Source organism: Balaenoptera physalus, assembly GCF_965194825.1.
Source record: "Balaenoptera physalus genome assembly, chromosome: 9".
Classification (NCBI taxonomy): Eukaryota; Metazoa; Chordata; class Mammalia; order Artiodactyla; family Balaenopteridae; genus Balaenoptera; species Balaenoptera physalus.
The window spans coordinates 100765790-100789852 of record NC_138888.1 but is presented as its reverse complement, the minus strand read 5'-3'; the positions used below and the strand labels follow the sequence as shown (position 1 = coordinate 100789852).

The 24063-nt window shown below is 45.4% G+C and overlaps 1 protein-coding gene across 6 annotated transcripts in view; it reads left to right on the top strand.

Moving 5' to 3' along the window:
- The first annotated feature begins 16791 nt into the window (after positions 1-16791).
- The window catches only part of SMAP1 (small ArfGAP 1), a 153507-nt gene continuing 146235 nt past the window's right edge, over positions 16792-24063 (top strand). For 2 of the 6 annotated variants that reach the window (XM_082474233.1, XM_082474231.1), the window contains exon 1: positions 16792-17091. In XM_082474233.1, coding sequence (XP_082330359.1) covers positions 16974-17091 — 118 coding nt within the window. In that variant the 5' untranslated portion in view covers positions 16792-16973. Of the gene's footprint in view, positions 17092-19826; positions 19995-24063 lie in introns of those variants that run through there. The other 4 variants (XM_082474234.1, XM_082474232.1, XM_082474236.1 and 1 more) reach the window with 3 other exon arrangements.

The following is a 24063-nucleotide window of genomic DNA, read 5'->3' as shown; positions in this document are numbered from 1 at the left end:
GTGATTCAGTCATATATATACATACATATATATATATATATATATATATATATATATATATATATATACACACATTCTTTTTTTATATTCTTTTCCATTATGGTTTATCACAGGATATTGAATAGAGTTCCCTGTGCTGTACAGTAGGACCTTGTTGTCTATCCATTCTATATGTAAAAGCTCACATCTGCTCACCCCAGCCTCCCAATCCATCCCTCCCCCAACACCCTCCCCCTTGGCAACCACAAGTCAGTTCTCTATGTCCATGAGTCTGTTTCTGTTTTGTAGATAAGTTCATTTGTGTCATATTTTAGATTCCACCTATAAGTGATATCATATGGTATTTGTCTTTCTCTTTCTGACTTACTTCACTTAGTATGATAATCCCTAGGTCCATCCATGTTGCTGCAAATGGCATTATTTCATTCTTTTTTAAAAAAATTAATTAATTTATTTATTTTTGGGTGTGTTAGGTCTTCGTTTCTGTGCGAGGGCTTTCTCTAGTTGCGGCGAGCGGGGGCCACTCTTCATCGCGGTGCACGGGCCTCTCACTGTCGCGGCCTCTCTTGTTGCAGAGCACAGGCTCCAGACGCGCAGGCTCAGTAATTGTGGCTCACGGGCCCAGCTGCTCTGCGGCATGTGGGATCTTCCCAGACCAGGGCTCGAACCCGTGTCCCCTGCGTTCGCAGGCAGATTCTCAACCACTGTGCCACCAGGGAAGCCCTATTTCATTCTTTTTTAAGGCTGAGTAGTATTCTGTTGTATATATGTACCACATCTTCTTGTTTCCATGTCTTGGCTATTGTGAATAGTGCTGCTATGAACATAGGGGTGCATGTAGCTTTTTTAATTATAGTTTTGTCTGGATATATGCCCAGGAGTGGGATTGTTGGATCGTATGGTAATTCTGTTTTTAGTTTTCTGAGGAATCTCCATACTGTTCTCCATAGTGACTGTATCAACTTATGTTCCCACCAACAGCGCAAGAGGGTTCCCTTTTCTCCACACCCTCTCTAGCATTTGTTGTTTGTAGATTTTTTGATGATGGCCATTCTGACTGGTATGAGGTGATACCTCATTGTAGTTTTGCTTTGCATTTTTCTAATAATTAGTGATGTTGAGCATCTTTTCATGTGCCTATTGACCATCTGTTAAAATGCTCTTAAGAGCTAATAGTTGCATCAGCAGAAGGATCCTTCTCAAAATGAAGAATTAGCAAAAATTATTTGCAGTCTTGCATTTGAAAAGAGCAACTGATGTTGCTTTCAATTATATCAATTGAAAATGAAGCTGCTGAGGGCAGAAACAGAGACACAGATGTAGAGAACAAACGTATGGACACCAAGGGGGGAAAGCGGTGGGGGGTGGTGGTGGTGGTGTGATGAATTGGGCAATTGGGATTGACATGGATACACTGATATGTATAAAATGGATGACTAATAAGAACCTGCTGTATAAAAAATAAAAGAAAATTCAAAAAAAGAAAAATGAAGCTGCTGAAAGTAAAACTTGTGCCAGCCTAATAAATGAACTTGTAGAAAAGTGAGCCAGAATAATCTTGTGATTAGAAAGTCACATTAATAAAATATTGTCATGTATTGTATTATACACAATTATGATACCAAAGATATTATTTTTCTCAATTTAAGTTTATGTTTTTATTCACCTGTCACTATTACTCCTAATATATATTGTCATTCATAAAATATTTTTAAAGGAGAAAGCTTTATATTTTAGTGCCTGTAACTGCACTTCTTTTCTTGCTTTCTAAAATTAGGGGCCCTGCATTTTCATTTTGTATTGAATCCTACAAATCATGTCGCTGAACCTGGGTATGAGGATGGGATGATGAGGGAGTCCAGGCCTCATATACTTGGTTTCTTTTTTTCCTTCTGAAAAGTTAGAGGCAAGAAAATGGGGCTCGTGGGGGAATAGAAGCAGGGTGGATTCTGAGTGCTGGCGCCAGGGAGAGTTTTAAAGGTTTAAAATGTCATGTGGGGAATCAGTAAAGGAATGGAGCACTTTGTCCAAGGGCTTTAAAATACTTTCAATATGATAATTTCTGTAAGGTTTTTTTTTTTTTTTTTTTTTACTACAGCTATACTATTCATTTTACGGCCAGTCATAAAATTACATTTGGGAATTATCTTATTTCTGCCAAAACGTTTGCTGGGTTTCATATCATGTTGTAAAAAGTGGAATACAATTAGCTTGACTCGCTATGAAATCCGTGGTGTGCTAGGGTCTCAGCTGCTGTAGATGACAGAGAATCAACGTAAAAGTGTGGTGTAAACTGTAAAGCCTTCTAGGTACTATAGTCATTACATTTAGTTTTAGTAAATGATCTATAAAATGTGAATTTTAAAAATGTATTTTTGTTTGTAAAAGTAGAATTTTCCAAATTATAAAATTGGCATATACTCTTTGTTGAAAATTTGAAAATTTTGTCACATAGAGAAAAAGATTACTCACAGGTCCTTCTTTCAGAGCTTACTACTGTTATCATTTTGATATGTTTTCTTACAGATTTTTTCCTAGCAAATGAATTAGAATGCAATTGTGATCATATAGTTACGTGTTATATAAATTCTTCATAAAAATCATTTTAATATTTATATGATTGCCCCTTGTGTTGCTCTGTCACACGTGATTTATCCATTTACCTATTGTGGGGCATTTAGGTTGTTTTCAACTTTTTTTGTAATTTTATGTAACTACCTGAAGATTCCTCATTAAATTTCATTGCAATTAAAATATTTCTAAAATTAAGCTAAATTTAATCATATTCCATTTCTCTGCCTGTCGCTCCTTCCCCCCCCCCCCTTTTTAACAGACACAGAAAAATGTGACCCACTGACCTATTTGAATCTTAGTTACTAAGACCATTGTGCATAAAAACAAAATTATTCTTGGAAGGTGAAAAAACACTAAGGCTAACCTCACAGGAAATTACCTTTATGAACTTATTTTCTGTTCTGAGAATTTCTTAGCAGGGAAGAAAGGCAAAGATTCAGGTATTGCATGATAGATGAATTAATTAATCAGTGCAGGAGGAAACACAGGCTGAAAACAGGCTGAGGGTCCCTGACAGATATAATAAGCTGTTTCTGTCACCTCCAAACTATTTAAATGTAAATAGGTCATTTGGAAGCACATTTAGATTTTCCCAAATGACCGCTCTAACTAGGAATGTTTCTCTCTCTCTCTCTCTCTCTCTCTCTCTCTCTCTCTCTCTCTCTCTACTCAGCTCAGTCTAACCATACTGGCTGTTCCAGGAAATTTATTTTGTGGTCAGCAGACTTGAAAGAGTTAAAGCTCTTTGCAAACGCCCTGCTCGTATTTGGGCTTAGTTTACTGTACAACAGGATCTGGCTGATTAGAGCTTCAGGTTCGTCTGAAGAAAATTCTATGTTGCGTGCATCCCTGAGATGCCTGCTATCTCACCAGGAGCCCGCGTGAAAATAGCTTGGTGGAGTAAACTTATTTTTGTCTTTTTCTTGCCATGAGTTTCCCACAGAAGAGCTGGCCTTTTCTAAAATGAGGTCGACTAGCCATTTATGAGATTTGACAAGGGACTAATTGGTACTGTAAGTTGATTGGGAGCATATCTATTTTTATTTTAAAAATCACATACCAAGAAGCACTTGTTTGGCGGCTAGCTTGTCAAACGACTTTCCCCAACCATGGCGTTACCTTGTGTCTGCTGTGTAGGGACACGAGTCTTTCTCGCTGCTGGAAATTGGGCCCATCGCCATCAGTGTCACTCAGCTACATGACCTGACACAGTTTTACGGGCTGAGGCAAGAGAGCACAGGAACCCTGACCTCTTGTTTTCACAGATGTGTCTTCCTTAATTTTTCAGGTTAGAGGCTAGGACCGAAATGCATTTGCAGGCCTCTCCTTTGAGGGCTGAGCACCATGAAGGCAGGCGCCACCTAAGGAGGCTTCATGGGGAAACCCAGATGCGGATTCGATGTCGCTGTAGGACTGTAGGAGGGGAAGGGGGAGCGTTACAGGCCGAGAGAATAAAACGAAAGAACGAGTGACAGCTGGAAAGAGCCTGAAAGACGGGTGAACTCAGCCAGACAGAAGGCTGGGAGGAGTCTCGGGCAGAGGTCGTAGCAAGAGTGAAGCACAAGTCGTATGCCCGGTGAGAACTCCTTTAGACCTACGGCACCGTTATAGGTTCCTCAGGACAGTACCATGAATCCAGCTGCACAAGGCAGAAATCTCGGTCATTCTCCCCGTCGCCCCAGCTTTGAGATATAATTAACAATGTAAAACTGTATATACTTACGGGTCCAACTAGATGATTTGCTATATGTATACATTGTGAAATATGCACCATAATCTAATTAACCTATCCATCACCTCACGTAGTTCCCAATTTCTCTCTTCCTCTCTTTTCGTTTTTGTGCTGATGGCATTGAAGTTCTACCCGCTTAGCAAATTTCAAAGAGACAACACAGTATCCTTAGCTAGAATCTCATAATGTTGCATGTTACATCTCCAGAACATATTCCCTTCAGGGTCCTTCTTGATCCCTTCCTGCCCCTGGTGTCCGCTGCTAGGTCTCGTTGGTTTCACCTTCCCAATGCTTCCCAGTCCACCCACCGCTGACCATCTCCATAACCACCAGTCATCACTGTCCCATCCAGACCTCCGCCAAGGATGCCTGACGGCCCCCCCTGCCTCCGGGCTGCTCCCTGCCCTGCTGCCAGGAATGGCTGCTTCTCGGGCATAAATCCGATCACGTCAGTCCTGGGTTTGAAACACTCCAATACCTTCCTATAGCTCTTGGGATGAGGACTGAGATGACAGTCGCGGCCAGAAAGGCTGTGTCAATTTGAGCTCTCCAAGAAGCAGCTGCGGAGATGGGATCAGACGCGAAAGATGTTTACTGGGGAGGATGCCTGTGGAGAGTAAAGGGGAGGGTGATAGGGAAGGTGGGGTGCGCGGCTAACCCCCCGACAGAGCGGGGTGAGGAGGGAGGACCAGGCAGGAAGAGGGGCTCACAGTGGCGTCCTCGCCTCCTCTGTCCAGGGCAGCAGCCGGGGGAAGCCTGGCCTCGGTGACCACAGTGGTGGGTCGGGAAGAGCAACGGCTCACGTCGTCAGTCAGCTCTGCTCCCCCGTGGCCGGAGCCCTGAGTCCTGCACTTTCGTGACCACCCCCAAGGCTCCCTGGCTGGTTCCCCAGCCTTGCCTGTCACCGTGCTGCCACTTATGGTCTCATACTCTCCACATGTCTTTTGTTACTTCCTGGAACAATGGCTGTTACATGTTTCCAACCCCTCCCCAACACAGACACCCTATTAATCTTTACTAAAAATTTATTTTATTCAAGTAGAGTTGATTTACAATGATCTGCCGATTTCTGCTGCACAGCAAAGTGACTCAGTTATACATGCATACATTCTCTTTTCAAATATTCCTTTCCATTGTGGTTTATCACAGGGTGTTGAATAGAGTTCCCTGTGCTCTACAGTAGGACCTTGTTGTTTGTGCATCCTATAGATACTAGCTTACATCCGCTAACCCCAAACCCCCAGTCCCTCCCTCCCACAACCCCCTCCCCCTTGGCAACCGCAAGTCTGTTCTCTAGTCTGTGAGTCTGTTTTCTGTTTCATAGATAAGTTCATTTGTGTCCTATTTTAGATTCTACGTATAAGTGACATCGCATGGTATTTGTCTCTCTCTGTTCGACTTCCTTCACTGAGTACGATCATCTCTGGGTCCACCCATGTTGCTGCGAATGTGTGCCTATTAACCTTTTAGTTGTCAGCTCGGTTCTCTCTTTGCTTGGAGATTTACATGACGGGGCCAAATCTCCCTTTTTCATGCCCTCATAGCACTATGCTCCTTTCCTTCATAGCATTATTTGTGTGATTATTTGATTACTGTCTGTCTTCTCCACTAGACTGTGAGGTACTTAGGAACAGAAAGCGTATCTTTTTTACTCGGGGCTATGTCTCTAGTGGCTAGTGTATAGTTCGTGCTCAAAATAGTTTTGTGGAATGAGTGAATAATGAATGGATGGATGGAAGAAAGGATGCTCAGGTACTGCTGGTACCTTGGGCACTTTTGGTCTTTTCGGCTACGTTATCTGCCTGGAGCTGATGAAAAGGTGATGACCCTGCCCTTTGATGTGACATCTACAGAGTCTAAGAAAATGGCATTGGGTGAATCAGGGAAAGAATGGAAACGAAGAGGCCCATCTGAGTGTGAGTAGCTGATGAACCAAATCACAGGAGACATTTTTAAAAAGAAATGAAGTGCATAGGTCATTTATTGGACATTTCATTTACCTGGGATGGATCAAAGGGGACTCTGAGGTCTGAAGTCAGGTGGCTGGGCTCGTGGAGATGCCAGTTCAGAGGCAGGGAGGCGGAAGGCAGGGCCCGAATTTGAAGACACAGATTTCTGCACGCGGCCAGGCTCTCCCAGTGGACATGGTCAGTGGGCACTTGGAGATGTAGAACGCAGCTGGTGGGAGAGGCCTGAAGTCCACGGAGGGTCCCCTCTTCCGAGAAGCCAGCCACGGCCGCTGGGTTGCAGAGTCTGGGGGGTCTGGGTTGGGTGAGGGGGTAGGGCAGCTCGCCCACACCTGCACCTGGGGTGGGGGGGGGAACAGGGAGGTGCCCGAGAGGCAGCACCGTGGAGAGAAGGAAAGGTTGTTTTGGCATCTATTGAGCTGAGCAAACAGTCAGAGGAGCTCCCAGTGCAAAATGTGAGGCCGAGATGTAAATTCTGGGTGGGAGCTGATTGGATGGAAGCTAGGGCTCCAGAGGAGATGAAAGGTTTGAAGAGGGTGATGGAAAAGAGACCCTGGAAAATTCTCTGAGCCCTTCAGGAGTGGCTTTCAAGGTCTGTAGCTCTGGCCACGAGCCAGGGTAGGACCTTTGTGCTAATTCCTCAGAGTAGAAGTGCTGAGAGCAGAGTTTCAAGGAAGGAGAGGGGGAAATTCTCAGCACAGAATCAAGAATAATGGGAACAAATGAAACCAAATTATGCTCCGTATGGTATAAAGTCCCCCAATACCCTTTTTTCAATATTCTTTCTATTGAGATATAATTTATGTATAATGACATGTAGAGCTCTTAGGGATATAGTTGAATGAGTGTTGACAACACCTGTGTATATAACTACATACACCACCTGATTAAGATCCAAAGCATTTACATCAGCCCAGAAATCTCCACCTGTGCACCCTACCCCGCTCCCTCCCCAGACAACTATGGTTCTGATTTCTATGGCCCTATATTCATTTTGTCTGATCTAGAACTTCAAATAAATGGAATCATACAGGGACTTCCCTGGTGGCGCAGTGGTTAAGAATCCGCCTGCCAATGCAGGGGACACGGGTTCGAGCCCTGGTCCGGGAAGATCCCACATGCCACGGAGCAACAAAACCCGTGAGCCACAACTACTGAGCTTGCGCACCTAGAGCCTGTGCTCTGCAACAAGAGAAGCCACCGCAATGAGAAGCCCGTGCACCTCAACCAAGAGTAGCCCCCGCTCACCGCAACTAGAGAAAGCCCACGCACAGCAACGAAGACCCAACGCAGCCAAAAATAAATAATTAAATAAATAAATTTATTTTTTTTAAAAATGGAATCATACAGTTTTACCCTCTGTGTCGGGCTCATTTATACTGCATTCAGTTTTTGAGATTCACCCATGTTTTGTGCACAGTAGTTTGTTCCTTTTAATTGCTGAGTAGTATTCCATTGCATAAATATACTATTATTTGTTTATCCAGTCCCTTGTTTAGGGACATGTATGTTGTTTCCAGGTGTGGGTATCATAAATTAAGCTTTATGAACATTCTTATGAAAGTCGTTTAGCAAATATATTTTTTCATTTCTCTTGGAGTGAAATTGCTGGGTCACAGGAGAAGTATATGTTTATCTGACAAATAGTTTTAAAAAATGGCTATAACATCCCATACTCCCACCAGCAATACAGGACCACTTGCTTCACAACCTACTTATTTACATTCCGTTAATGACTAGTGATGTGAACACTTTTTCATATGTTTATTGGTCATTCATGTATCTTCTTTTTGACACATCTCTTTAAGTCTTCTGCCATTTTTAATGGATTGTTTGTCATTTTACTATTGATTTGCAGGAGTTTCTTATATATTCTCTAAATAAGAGAGAATATCATGTATTTCTTTGTATTTCTCGTGTATTTCTCATGTATTTCTTTGTATTTCTCCAAATCTATAGCTTGCCTCTTTATTTCCTTTTTTAAAATATATTTTTCAAATTTTATATTTCCTTTTTTCCAGCTCTTTTTGAAATATAACTCGACATGCAATGTTTACCTTAAACATTGTGTAAGTTTAATGTGTACAATGCCTTTTCATTTTCTTAATGGTGTCTTTGAAGAGCAGAACTTCTAAATTTTAATGAACTCAGATTTTCAATTTTTTTTCTTTTATGCTCAGTGCATCTTGTGTCCTAAGAAATTTCTGCCTCTCCTAAGGTGGTAAAGGATAAATAATATTTTAAGACAATTAAAAATAAACCTATGCCTATTTCCTTTCCCTTTGTCCTAAAAAATGATGCTACTTTTAGTTTTAAATTACTGAGATTATACACATCATTTTGGTAAGAAGGTAAAAAATGAGAATGACAGAAAATTTCATGTATAAAATGTTTCACTCCACCAAGGTTACCAAACCTCAAAGGGCTGGAAGAAAAGGAATGGGTTCCTTTAAAGACTGGGGGGTGGGGGAGGGATAGATTAGTAGTTTGGGATTGACATATACACACTACTATATTTAAAATAGGTAACCAACAAGGACCTACTGTATAGCACAGGGAACTCGGCTCAATAATCTGCAATAACCTAAACGGGAAAAGAATTTGAAAAAGAATAGATACATGTATATGTATAAATGAATCACTTTGCTGTACACTGAAACTATCACAACATTTTTTTTTTTTTTTAATATTTATTTATTTGGCTGCGCTGGGTCTTAGTTGCAGCACAGGGGATCTTCGTTGCCATGTGTGGGATCTTTAGTTGCAGTATGCAAACACTTAGTTGCGGCATGTGTGATCTAGTTCCCTGACCAGGGATTAAATCCGGGCCCCCTGCACTGGGAGCACGGAGGCTTAGCCACTGGACCGCCAGGGAAGTCCCCGCAACATTGTTGATCAAGTATACTCCAATATAAAATAAAAATTAAAAAAAAAAAATAAAGGCTAGGAAAAGAAGCTGAGTTCTCCAAGGACACGCCCCCTCCATTTCCACCAAATGGTACATGGCTCATTATCAATAATTTTGGTGCTCCACATAAATCAGTTTTAGTTTGACTTTTTATATCTAACAAACAAAAGAGGAACGCATTGGCAGACTTACTGGGGCAGTCAAGGAATCCACAGGAAAGCTACAGAGCCAGTCTCCAGAAAGGACAGGGGTTCCGCAGCTGTGAGGATGCAGGAAGCAGGATCAAACAGGTGAACAGACCTCCGCAGGGGTGATCCATCCCCAGCTGTCTCTATCGTTGGGGTACTCCTCTCCAGCTCAGCTTATAAGAGGAAAGTATCTGAATGGCCTAATTTGGTCACATGCCCTCGGGAGGTACAGGGACCTTGGCTGACAGCCCCTCCTTCAAAACTGGATTCAGGAGCGGAAGGGGAGGGCTTCCCTGGTGGCACAGTGGTTAAGAATCCGCCTGCCAATGCAGGGGACACGGGTTCGAGCCCTGGTCCGGGAAGATCCCACATGCTGCGGAGCAGCTAAGCCCGTGTGCCACAACTACTGAGCCTGCGCTCTAGAGCCCACGAGCCACAACTACTGAGCCCGTGTGCCACAACTACTGAGCCTGCGCTCTAGAGCCCACGAGCCACAACTACTGAGCCTGTGAGCCACAACTACTGAGCCTGTGAGCCACAACTACTGAAGCCCATGTGCCTAGAGCCCGTGCTTCGCAAGAGAAGCTACCGCAATGAGAAGCCCGTGTACCGCAACGAAGAGTAGCCCCCGCTCATCACAACTAGAGAAAAGCGCGTGTGCAGCATTGAAGACCCAGTGCAGTCAAAAATAAATAAATAAATAAAATAAATAAATTTATTTTAAAAACAAATAGCGGAAGGGGATAGTTCCCCCAAGGAAAATCGGGGCACTTCTCCTCGCAGAGGTGGGGCTGGATTCTGGGAGGGCAAAACCAATAAATGCCCAGCACACCTTAACAAAGGCGGAACACACAGCTTTCGACTTGTGTTTGTGTCTCCTGCTTAACAAGATGACATTGCCTTTATTCACTTATCTTTGAGTCTTCCCTCAAATAACAGGCCTGGTTGGGTTGTGTTATATTACTGCCAAGGCCAAGTGTGTGAAAGCAGAGTACCTGACTACAGCCCATCCCAGACCAGCTTTGCTGTTGTTATTGTGATTGTTTTAAATCTTGAAGTTGACCATGCATTTCTGATTACTTAAAATTGTTCTTCCTAAGTTGAGATGCAGAAACTCTGTAAAATCTAATATTAAGTGGGGAAAAGGGAAAACACTCAGTAAAACTTGATCAGGGCTGGAAGTGAATTAAGAGTAATGTAGACATGTTTTTGTGTATCAGATTCCCTTTTTCTCAAGTTTCTTAAAAAGTTATGTTTCTTGGGACTTCCCTGGTGGTCCAGTGGGTAAGACTGCAAGCTCCCAATGTAGGGGGTCTGGGTTCGATCCCGGGTTGGGGAACTAGATCCCACATACGTGCCACAACTAAGCGCCCGCATGCCGTAACTAAAAGATCCTGTGTGCTGCAACTAAGACCCGGCGCAGCCAAAATAAATAAATACATACATAAAATATTTTTTTAAAAACTTAAAAAAAAAGTTATATTTCTTAATCTTATGATTACCAAAGGGGGAAATTAGGTGGGATAAATTAGGAGTTTGGGATGAACAGATACACACTACTATACATAAAATAGATAAAAGCAAGGACCTACTGTCTGGCACAGGGAACTCTACTCAGTATCTTGTAATAACCTATAAGGGAAAAGAATCTGAAAAAGAATATATATATATATATATATATATATATCAATATATATGTATAACCGAGTCACTTTGCTGTACACCTGAAACTAACACAACATTGTAAATCAACTACACTTCAATTAAAAAAAGAAGAATTTGGAAATTGTGTTTTCCCACCTTGAGCAGTGCGATGTTGTAGGTTCTTGTGTAATAGACACTCGCTCAATCCCGCACCTTTGGAAACAACTCCCTTCTGGAGGCGGGTGGGGAGAAGCATCTGGAAGTCACACACTTGCAGCACAGACCACACTCCGCGCACCGAGGAGAGTCCACTGGCCCCTACACGTCGATGGAGAGTGCACCGCCACCCAGCAGGTGGGCGATTACAGGAACCACAGACATGCTGATGTAACTGATGTAACGCTGGAAAGAAAACAAAAATAAAATGCGGGTCTTTCCTGGGTTTCCTCTCTTTGTGGGTGTCTATGTTGTGTTTGTTTATGTATCGCCGTGTGTGTGCGTGTGCGTGTGTGTGTGTGTGTGTGTGTGTGTGTTCCTCTGGCCTCAGTACACTTGGCCTCTCTTTAACTCTCATCGTTGCTGGATCTAACTTTGTTCTACTGGTTTCCATCCTGGGGGGCGGGTAGGGGAGTGGGTTGCACAGCTTATGAAGAGAGCAGGGCCTTAATGCCAGAAAGGACTGGAACACAAATGCCAGTTATGCTACTTAATAGCTAGGCAACTTTCAACAAAGTACTCAACATCTCTGAGCCTCATTTTCTGGGCTGGTTGGTGAGAATTCCATTTTTTCTTCTAGGTGCATGGTAGGCTTGCACTGTTGGTCCCCCTAGGATTAGGAGGGGGTCACGCACTTGCTTTGGCCAGTGAGTTGAGAGTGGGAGCAGACATGTCATTCCTGGGGAGAAGCCTGTAAGACAGTCGCCGTCTTGCCTTTTCCCTGAAAGATGACAGAGTCGTCTGGTCCCTGAGTGAGAAGCACGGTCCCCACCAACCCAAGTCACACGTGGCATCACCATGTTGTTTGCAGTCATTAGGATTTGGGGGTTATTTATTGCTCGGCGTGAATTCGCCCATCCTGGCTGACGTTTCCCAGTACGAACAGTGAGATGGTAAGATTTACCGCCAGGGTTGGTGTGGGGATTATCGGTGCCCAGCGGCTCTTCCTACTCTTATCCCCATCCTCACGGCTCTTAGCAGACACTCCACCCGCACCTCGCACGTGGCTCCCTCTCGTCCATGTCGCTCCAGCCAGATTCACTCCCCCTCTTTTACTGTGGAACACTGGCTCCATCGTGTTCAGACTCTCTAGATTGTTCCTCATCTTTTTCCTCCAACTGGAAACAGAATTTTAGAGCTGAAAGGGACCTCCCCTCTCTAAGGACCTGCAGAAACAAACCTTCAACCTCACTGCCCAGCCACCAAGCATCCACAGACACCGTGACATCCTAGACCCCATCAGTACCAGTTCTGCTTCTCCCTGAGAGCTGTCATAGACACTGTCCTCTTCAGCTGTCAGCATCCATTTCCTAAGGACACCTGATCACCTCTGGCCCCAAGGAGCCTGTGGTCACTCGGCTGCTCCCACACGCAGCCCGGACACCTCCCTTCCTGCACCCTCCACGATTCATGCTAGCACTGCTTCCTACCCATGTACCTACATCTTCTTCTCCTTTCTTTTCCCTTCTAACCATCTCTACTCCTACCTCAACAGTTTGTTGAAACAGTCCCCTGGGGAGCCTCAGCAGACCATTTCTCTTCTCTTGTTCCTGGCTAACGGCCAGTTATGCAGGAAAACAGTGAACGGTACAGACCTGCGACTACATGCTGTGTGTGTTGCCTGAAACTGAAATAAGTGACTTTTCCGGAGCAGCTGGCATTCGTGTGCACCCTTACTTCTCAGAATCCCCTCCTCCGATGGCCTCTGGTTCTCTTCCTGGCCACACTTCACCTCTCTCTTCAACGGTTCACTGTTCTCTGTCCACTCATTTAGCTGGCCATCCCCAGCGTTTTGTCCTTGGGACTCTTTTTTTTTAATAAATTTATTTATTTTTTATTTATTTATTTTTGGCTGTGTTGGGTCTTCGTTGCTGCGTGCGGACTTTCTCCAGTTGCGGCGAGCGGGGGCTACTCTTCCTTGCGGTGCGCGGGCTTCTCATTGCGGTGGCTTCTCTTGCTGCGGAGCGTGGGCTCCAGTAGTTGTGGCTCGTGGGCTCAGTAGTTGTGGCTCGCGGGCTCTAGAGCGCAGACTCAGTAGTTGTGGCGCATAGGCTTACTTACTCCGCGGCATGTGGGATCTTCCCGGAGTAGGGATCGAACCTGTGTCCCCTGCATTGGCACGTAGATTCTTAAACACTGCTCCACAAGGGCAGTCCCAGAATTCTTTTGTCTACACTCTTTCTCCCAAGGAATCTCATCTACCCTATGGCTCCTACTACCATTTAAATGCAGATGACGCCCAATGACCAGGGCCAGCTTCTCTTTAGACAGAGCTCTAGAAGTAGCTATGTGGAGTCCCATCAGACCTAGGGACACCTTAAACTGAACACGTCCTCAAGCAAATAACTTTTCTCCTCCGACCCCAAATCTGTACTGTCCCTTCTATTTTGAGCTGGCTTAGTGGCATTACCGTGTACCTGTCTCCCAACTTAGAAACCTCAGTGTTTTTCTCACCTCCTTCCTCTCGACCCCTACAAACAGCTCCCAAATCTTGCTGCTTCTAATTTTAAAACACCATTTGATTCTGTCTCTCCCAAACTCTATGCTACTGGCTCAAAATAGGCTCAGCATATCTTCTTTGGACTGTTTTTGCAACCAGGTCTGTAATCTGTTGTCCAGATAACGTTTTCCCCCATCCACGTTCTCCAGCTTGCCACTGTCGTTACAGAAAACAAAGCTAATCAGGTCTCAGTGTAAATGCCTCTGGAGGCTCTGTATGCCCAGAAGGAAAAATTCCAACTATGTCGTTTGGTTGCAAAGCTCTTAACCTCCTGGATCATCTTCTTCACCTTGATGTTTCCTGCATTCACATGCTAGGTTCCTGTCCCTCCCAGGCCCACTGCTTCCAGCACAGACGGTGCACTTTCAGAAGTACATATATATTTTGTTTCGAACTGTCCCCTTTCCTCCTCTCTACCCCTATTCACTTGAAAACTTCTACATCTGTTAAAACCAAGTTTAAGCCTCATGTACTTGGTGAAGCCTTCCCCAGTTCTTCCAATTCCTCTACGGCTGTTCTGCTCCTTTGGCTTCCAGGGCACTTCAGATTTGCTGCAGACTACAATGTGGTTCTTCATTCTTCTATTCACATGTTTGTCTCTCACCCTAGACAGACTGTAAGCGTCTGATGATCAGAGAACTAAATAAAAGTTGTTTAATAAATGTTGATAAGTGAACGCAAAGTTGTTTTTGGTACCAGTCTCTTCTTTTCTTTTCTGTTCTTCTTACTACATCTGTAAAAGGCAATCAACCTGAAGTTAGATTTTTCATGCCTCTGGGCTCACCAGCTAGAGCAGGGCTGTTCAATCACATAGCCACCAGCCACATGTGGCCACTGAACCCCTGAAGGGCAGCTAGTTCAAGTTGAAAGGAGCTGTAAGTGTAGAATACACACTGGATTTTGAAGACAATAGGAAAAAGAGAATGTAAAAATATCTCACTAATAATTTTTTAAATTACTCACATGTTGAAATGATAGTATTTTGGATACACTAGAATAAATAAAATGTACTATTAAAATTAATGTCACCTGTTCCTTTTTCTATCTTTAAAGTGGCTACTAGAATAATTGAAAGTACATATGTCGCATGCATCATATTTCTATTAGACATTTCTGTACCCCTTCAATCCATCAGGTAGATCATTTCTTGGTGGTAAGCCTTTTTTTTTTTTTTTAAATTAATTAATTAATTTATTTTGGCTGTGTTGGGTCTTCGTTTCGTGCGAGGGCTTTCTCTAGTTACGGCAAGTGGGGGCCACTCTTCATTGAGGTGCGCGGGCCTCTCACTGTCGCGGCCTCTCTTGTTGCGGAGCACAGGCTCCAGACGCGCAGGCTCAGTAGTTGTGGCTCACAGGCCCAGTTGCTCCGCGGCATGTGGGATCCTCCCAGACCAGGGCTCGAACCCGTGTCCCCTGCATTGGCAGGCAGATTCTCAACCAGTGCGCCACCAGGGAAGCCCTTTTTTTTTTCTTCTTTCTTTTCTGAATCCTTGCAGTGGGGGAATTTTCTGCGGGAAAAGACACTAAAAAATAATGTTTGTTAACTGGTTACTGCTGGACTGACTTTCCCAAAACACCTTCCCCCCTTTTTCTCCACGCTACTCTCCTAGTTGAAGAATCTACAGGTTTTCTATTGTGAACTGCATCGAGGCCAGATTGCTTTGTCTGGTGTGGTAAGCCTCCTTCAGTCCTGCTGCACCTGACTTATCCAGCCTTGTCTCTCTCTTATCCTAAGTAGCACCCTGTCCTTGCATCTGTTTTCCAAGCTACTTGAAGTCTCTGTGTTTCTGCACCTGCTGTTCTTGCCCAGAATCTCCCTCCCTGGCCCCCTTCTAAATCAAGCCAGCCTTCAAGACGTGGCTCCTAACTTCTACCTCCCACACGAGTGTTTTTCTGTTTATTGGCACTCACCCTGATGTCCTCCTAGTTACTATTTGTTAGAGCCATGCAGTTTAAGCTGTAATTTGTTCATTTACTCGGCATCCGCACTGCCATCACCATTCAATGTAATTCCACAAACATTTTTCTGTGCCAGAAATGGGGCTAGGTGAGCACTGGGGCGGGGGGCGGTGTCACCTTTCTGCAGGGCCTGGGCTAGGAATTGGCCCTATAATGCACAGATTCCTGCCCAGGGCCTTTCTTAGCGTCTGCCCCACCACAGGCAAGACCCATGTTTATTCTGATTCCATAAGCCCCATGTTAGAAATTGCTAATAAGCCACAACACGCCAAAACATTCAAACTCCCTCACCCAGGGTTCTAATCCTATGGGCCTGAACTGGGCAGCTCTGGACTCCAGTCAAGAGTGTCTTCTTTCCCTAGTGTTCTTCTTCTTGCACTAAAGGTCACTGTTGATCCAGCTTCTCCTTAAAGCGGCACGGCCCAGGGCCCTTGGTTCCACGGCCACGCTCCCTCCCCTCCCTGTGGGAGGAAGGCCTTACTGCTCTGGGTCTGAACCTCAGCTCCTGCACGGAGCAGCTCGTAACCTGGCCAAGTCCCCTCACTCCTCCGGGCCTCATGGTCCTCGTCTGCACCACGAGGAAAACACTATCAACAGGGCTGTTAAGAGGATTAGACGACTTAACAGTTCGCGGCACAGAGTGATCAACGCTGGCCCTCAATACACGTCACATCCCCTACAATGTAAGAGGCGGTTTTGTCTATTTGATTCCATGCGGGTCTCTAGCTTCTAGGCCGGTGCCTGTTTCCAAAGTGCCCGTGAAGAAACGTTGAATGAATGAAAGAATCCACCCGATCACTTATTATTTCTGCCTTTCCAATGTCGTGCCGCAAGAGCAGAGGCAAGGAAGCACATGGAAAGGTCTTCCTTTAGCGGGTCGGACCCGAGGCCCCCGGCGATAACCGTATGTGCAAAGCGGAGAAGCCCATCGTGGGTAGCGCGCCGCGTCTTCCCGGAACGACTTGGGCGCAGGCCCGGAGCGGAAGCACCCGGCTGGCCGGTTTCCCGCGAGGCCCGGCGCATGCGCAGAGCGCCGGCGCCCATTCCTTCCTTCCGGCGGCGCCGCCCGGAAACCTCGGCCCCGACTCCTCCCCCTCGCCGGCTCGGCGGTGCGTGCGGAGCCGGCCGGGCGAGGAGGCGGGATAACGTCGGCGCTGTCGCCGCTGCCGCCGCTCCTCCTCCTGTTCCTGCCGCCGCCGCCGCTTCACAGCCGAGTTGTCGCGGCCCCGGCGGCGCCCGGCGCGTCCAGCTGCGCGGCCCCCACCCGCGTCCGCCCCGCCGCCGCGATGGCGACTCGCTCGTGCCGGGAGAAGGCGCAGAAGCTGAACGAGCAGCACCAGCTCATCCTGTCCAAGCTGCTGAGGGAGGAGGACAACAAGTACTGCGCCGACTGCGAGGCTAAAGGTAGCGCGGCGTGACCTTCGGGGCGGGGTCGGGGCCCCTCAGCGACCCCCCGGCGTCCCGGGCACGGCCGGAGCGGGCGGCCGGGCAGGTGCCTCCGCGGGTGGGGCCGCCGGGCGGGCCGCGTCCTGCGCTCGGGCTGCGGCGCTGGGCGCCCGGGGCAGGGCTGACGGTGCGGTGGTCGGAGCGCACCGAGTACGGTAGCCGGGGCGGGCGAGGAGGGTCGGCATTCATCCGTGGTGTGTTCTAGTCTGGCTTTTAGGCGGAACCAGGAGGAATTTCGTTGTGTGAGTCTCTTGGACGCTGGGCTTCTGTTCCTGAAGCCTTTAATTCGATTCTCTCCGACCAGCTAGCTGGGGGGAGTATATATGTGGACACTGGTTTGTGTGCCCCTTACACGTTGAAGGTGCAGTTTCAAGATCCAGAGACGAGAAGAACCTAATTTTAGTTGGTTCAGTTGGAGGGCTTCTGCCTCAGCCTTTGAAATGGAGGCGCTATTTTTAGTCTGTATGTTTTGGCTTTGGAGATGTGATGTATATTTAATGTCTTATAAGTAATCTCACGGGAAAAATGTTTCAGAGTTTTTAAAAACCAAACCTGTCCTACGGCTTGGCAGTAAAATCTTGCTTATTTGTAGGTTTGGTTGGTTTGGTGAGAGATCGGGGCTTCTCCAGATCAGCAGTCACCCTTTGGGAACGTCATTTAAGATTTCTGCACTGTTTGACCTAGACCTTTCCTGAAGCTTTCCTGTTCTTCCTCAATAGTGTACAAATGAGTCACGTCTCAGTGGGCAGGTAATGTGTGATGAGACAGCCACACAGCATCGGCAGGTTCCTCTACTACAGCTCCTGGGCTACTGGGAGGTCCTGTGGCCAGACTGTAAACTGGACCATTTGATGAGCACTTCTCAATATCATAGTAGGTCGATTGGGCCAACCTTATATTTACCTTTCAGGTGATGAGTTGGAAACGCCTGACTATTGCACTAGTATTTGTTTACCTGATATTGATTATGTGTGTGGTTTTCGGGGAATACTGTTCGGTACTGAGGCTCAGTTGCTCACTTACCACTGCACTAGTAAAACCCTGGAAAATGGGCCTTTAAAAGGCCCGGGGGCTTCCCTGGTGGCGCAGTGGTTGAGAGTCTGCCTGCCGATGCAGGGGACACGGGTTCGAGCCCTGGTCCGGGAAGATCCCACATGCCGCGGAGCAACTAGGCCCGTGAGCCACAATTACTGAGCCTGCGCGTCTGGAGCCTGTGCTCCGCAACAAGAGAGGCCGCGATGGTGAGAGGCCTGTGCACCGCGATGAAGAGTGGCCCCCGCTTGCCACAACTAGAGAAAGCCCTCGCGCAGAAATGAAGACCCAAGCCATAAATCAATCAATCAATAAATTTAAAAATGGTCCACATCAAAAAATTTAAAAAAAAAAAAAAAGGCCCGAAAAAGGAAGGAGCTGAGGTTTTATAGTATGCATTTTGAGTGATAAGTAGCATAGTTAGAGATGCTAGTAAGCATTACATCTCTTCATTACAAATTGAATAAGTTTCAGCAGTTACCTTCCTTTATGTATAGAAATCATTCAAAAATAATTTTTGTTCGAGTTTCTTTCCGCCAAAAGGTGTTTTGTAAAATCAGATTTTCACTAATGCTTCCTAAAATAATTTATAGGTGTAAAAAAAGCCATTATTTACCACATGTTGACATTTCCATTTACTCTTTTTGGGGTGGGAGAAGGAGAATCAGGTACTTCTCAAATTAGGACCAAAATGTTACTTCTTCTGACCGGAGGCATAGGGAGCGTTAGTTTTGCTCACCAGTTGGATTGCCACTGAGGTCAGTAGATATGTATTGAATAGATGTCTTTTTTATTTTGGTTTTGTTTGGTCTTCTGTTTGTGGGTTTGTTTGTGTTTGAGGAGTGGAGAAGGTGGGAGAGAAGAGAGTAAGTACCAAACGCTCAAGGATGTGCTGTGAAAGGCGTGACCACCACAGCCATGATTTAGAAAGGTCACCACTTTTTCCTGTTGCTGATAAATCTAGCATAGTGTTAAAATGATCTAAATTATTTCACTGTTTTATCTTGATCCTTCAGGGAAAAACATTACAGTTCAAACCGCTTGTTGGTTGAATGAGACTTGATTTCACAGTTGTCATAATTGAAAAAAGTTGACATGATTGGGCAGTTGCTATGAGTAAATGTATTTTGTAAAGTTTTTGAGTCTTTGGTATGATCCAGCTCCATTAGGGAGCTCTCGTAGTGGAATTCTTGGCTTATTACATGATTTTGGATCCATTATTATGTATGCCAGGTGACACAGTAAATGTAGGTAGTGGAATTCTGATTATATGTACTTTTAAAAGGCATGCTAAAGGTCTTATTTTACAGCTCAGTTACTATAAAGTGGTTCCATATTGTCTATATGAATTGATGTTTTCCTCACTGCCTAATAAACTACATCAAGCTTTTCATATATTTTGAAGCCACTTCCTAGTTAATTCAATTTTCTTTCTTAAAAAGAATGCTTCCTCCACTGCTCTTTGTACCAGAGCTAATGTTTAGGGCTAGAGATCGCCCTATTCTGTTGCCTTTTACTAACGGGCAGAAGTCTGTCATTTGGGTTGTGAAATTTTCTTACTGAGTCACCAGTGTGTGCTGCCCCATTTGATAGAATTTGGGAGGTAAGGAAGGAGAAAAGGCTGGCATGGGTGCCAGTTTCCTGCTCTTGGTCCTACTCTTAGCAAATGTGTTGAGAGACTGGAGAATGCGGACAGCTAGATGGTACCGCCCTTCCTCTCCCCGGCCTCGTGTGGGGCTCCGTGGGAGTCTGAAAGCGGTTCTGTTGCTTACTGGTTGGTGGCACTTTATGGAGGAGCAGTGAGGATTTGGAGCCAGCCCCTTGCCGACGTAACAGTTTACTTTCGATGTTTAAAGTTTCGTCTGTGGTTAATGCTAGCTGTGATTCTGAGCACGTATGGGTTGGCATGAAAATGTGTCTGAGTTTTGGGGGGTCAGAAGCAGAAGGTGTTTGAACCCTAGAGGCTGCCTGGTATGGAGAGGTTAGGCTCTCGGCCCAGGTCACCCACTCATTTCTTCACTTGAGGACACACTGCTGCGTGCTGTGTTGGATTAGAGGACTGAACATGTTTCTAAGACCTGAAGGAGCTTGTTTAGTGGGGGCTGCATTTTTGCGCATGAATAATTCCAAACCAGTGTACTCAGTGTTAGAATAGTGGTTGTGAGGAGTGCCGCCCTCGCCACTTATTTGGGGTTGCTCTTCTCCTTGCACCCTGACTTATGTGCCTTGGTTGTCTTCACAGCTCCTAGAATGCTGTCTCAGGGCCTTTGCACATGATGTTTCTTCTGCCTAGGAAGCTCTCTAACAAGTGTTTACCTGGTCAGTTTACCTATCTTCCCGTTTCTGCTTAAGTGTCTCTTTAAGGGAAAGGATTCTCCCTGATTTTCCCAGGTTAGGTGAGGCTTCCGCTTATACATGTCAGACGCACCCTGAGTCCTTTATTACACTTAACCACAATTGTAATTAAACATTATTTGGATAGTTATTGGGAAATCAGGGGTTGGATTATAGCTTAAGAGGGAAGAGAGCTCGTCTGTCTTGTTTTGCCTTGTAGGCCCAGCCCTTGGCACAGTGGGTGACATAGAGTAGTTCACGCGACTCAGCAAATATCTTTTGAAAGAGTGGATGTGAATGAGCACAGAGCTGAGGGCAGCAGCAGGTGTGCGGACGTGAGTGCGCATTCGGGCATGGCGAGCGACCTGTTGGGAAAGATTCCCAGAAGCAGTCTCCTTTGAGCCCGGCTCTGAACGTGGGGTGGGACTTCATCTGCCAGGTGGAGAAGGAATTAAAGGGCACAGTCAGGTATATAAAAGAACATGAGAGGTTTCCGTACGACCCTTTTTTAGGTAAAGTGTTATTAAGCATGCTCAGACTTGGTGGTGGCAGGTCAGAGGAAGAGCTGGAGTGGTGAGAGTTGGCTGGCAAGTCACCTGGTTGTAACAGTGGTCCCGGCAAGAGTGTAAGAGGACCTGAACTCTCTTAATGTGAATGTACCGTAGGTCAGCCCACAGGGCAGGAAACAGAGCCACTGTAGCTGTCATATAATTTCTATTAAGGAATAGGCTGCTCACAGCATCGTTGAAAGGGCTGGAGGGACAAAAGTCAGGGAGCCACTACTGGACTTCTGGTTCCAAGGGCACACGCTGTTGCCCCTGCCACCACTGCCCTGGCTGCTTCTCCCCCCCGCACTGACCGGAGAACCAGGACTGAGGCTGCTGCGGCCAGTGTCTGTTAGACGTCTTTGTCGGTTGCCCTGACTGTAGAAAGATGGCCTCTGCTGCGCTTGTGCCTTCCACGTGCAGACCACTGGCCGACCTCATTGATGTCCAGTCCCTTGCCTTCAAGCGAGCCTTTTAGCTTTCTAGCCTCTTCACAAATTAGAAACGTGAAATGGAGATTGTGAGACCCAGTCCTAGAGTCCACTGTGGGTAGCTGAGGACGGGGAACATTTTTATCAAGTGTTTGATACTTATGAGTTCTTACGTAAACCTATTTTAAAGTAATTCTTTTTAAAAAGTAAAGTTCACTTTGAGGTGTTTATGGTGATGTTGATGCTTGTAGGATAAATTCATGTAAACAGAAGTCTGTGATTATAATTTGTCTAAAGAGACCTGCCAATCTAAAAGTTCCCCCAGAATGCTAAACTTCAGTCTTATGGGTCCGTTCGTATAATTCTGTGGATCCCGAGGTTTCCCCTGATGATTATGTGCGGGTTCTGGTGTTGGAGCTGCGATGGAAACCACGGGTCTGTCTGACTCATCAGTTTATAACTTTGGCTGCATGTGGTCCCCTGCTTTTTTCTTCCCAATACTACTTCTTTGTCTTTTTCTTTTTTTAAGATTAAAATGCTCTTTCACTACTTGATTTCATTAATTAAGTAAATTTACATCTCCTTAATTCTTGCTGTACGAGATACGTACATTGCCCTTACCGACCTGTACAGACTTGAACTCATGCTTTCTATAAGGCAAAGTCAGATATTTGATATTGTAATTATGTATTGACTACATTATAAACTCAAGCCTTTTTCTCCTGCTACTGTTTTCCCTGGATAGAGTCAACTCAGTTTTCTCTCCATTTCTCAATAGAAGAAGATCAAAGAAACTTGGAGGCCATTTTGTTTAAGTTGTAGTTATTATTGAAAGTGTTGCCTGCCTTAACATTCTGACCACTTTAAAGAGTTGATTTAACAGACTTAAATTTTGTTGGTAAGTCGGTATTTTCTGGTCACTGCAAAGATTAAGCATTATGTCAGATACTGTCAAGTGTGCTAAAAAGTTTTGCATGTGGCACACAAAGTAGTTAGGGATCTCAATAGATACGAAACAATGATCAGTTAAATTCTAATCTATTTGTAGATTATAGGTTCATTAAAAATTTAACATGGGGAGAACTCACTGTGACTTAGAGAAGGTAAAACTGTAAGGTTGGAAGTTCAAATGAAAAAAGCAAATAATATTACATATATACAAATACATTATATAGTGCTTCCTTCTTGCCAGGCACTGGTGTGATCATACATTTTACACGTGTTAATTAACATATATAATTAATCCTCAAAACAATCTTTTGAGGTAGGTAATATTATTCTGTCTTACAAATGAGGAAACTGAGGCACACAGAACTTAAGTAACTTTCCCAAGGTCATACAGCTCGGAAGTGGTAGAGTTAGGAAGTTTTTTTTTTTTTTTTGGCTGCACCGTGTGGCATGTGGGGTCTTAGTTCCCCAATCAAGGATCGAACCCGTGCCCCCTGCAGTGGAAGCGTGGAGTCCTAAGCATTGGACTGCCAGGGAAGTCCCAGGAATTTTCTCATTAAAATTTTTTAAGTGGCTACCGTATATTTTAAGCACTTTTCTAGGAGCTGGGAATGAATCAAGCAACAGGTAGATGAGGTCCATTTTAAAGGATCTGTTGGTCTGTTGGAAGCAGGACTGATTGCAAGGTCGGCCCCTGGCTGGCATCGGGCCGGGGGTGGGGGGGTGGAGGGGGTTTGGATTTGGGAAGGGTCTCACCACCGTAACTGATAAGCCAGTCACTGTGTCTAAACTCTTCATATAAATAGTGTGGTTTATGCTGAACACCTGCCTTCCTTTTGGGAGTCTGGAAATTGCATGTGTGGTAGGCAAGCCCCTGGGCAAAGCTCCTAGGCACGGAGTCTCTAGTGAGCTTCCCTGGTTGGTGACACTTCACACCTGTTGTGAGAACTCATTGCTGAGAAGCATATTCAGTGCAGCTCCACTGGAAGGGGACGCCTGCACGTCTGTGCCCGATTTCTCCCCGACTTCGCTCCTTGTACCTTTTCCTTCTGCCAGCACGCTTGGTGGCCTTCTGCGGTAATAAATCACAGCCATGAATACAACTGTACGTAGAGTCTCGTGAGTCCTCTTAGTGGATTACCAAACCTGAGGGTGGTCTTGGGAGCCTCCCAACGTAGTTGATAGTGTGTGTTTTCCTCCAGTACGTTAAGAGACCTCAGCTTATCTCAGTTTGCTCTAGAGCCCAGCCTGGGGGGTGCAGCCCAGAGGAGCAGGTGTGAGCGTTAGGGGAAATTCCGACTTTACTGGGATGAGTTAGAGGTGGGAATCTGGACTGTAGAGTCAAGATTTTGAGCCCAGGAGATCTAGCTCCAGTGTATGTTGTTAACTGCACGTTTCCTGCTTGAAAGAAAACGTATGCTTTTGTAGTTGAAATTCTTGATAGAAGAGGTTATTTTGGGGAAGAGATTACCACCTTCAAGCTGACTTAAGGTATTTCTCAGAGAGATTATTGCCAAATGTATGCAGATGTGGACAGTGTTTAGTAAAGCCAGGCGTGAGTCTAACAAGCTTTGCCTCTGACTTGCTTGGTGACCCTGTCCTTGTTGAGCCTTACTGCAAAGATTTATTTCATCTCCCTC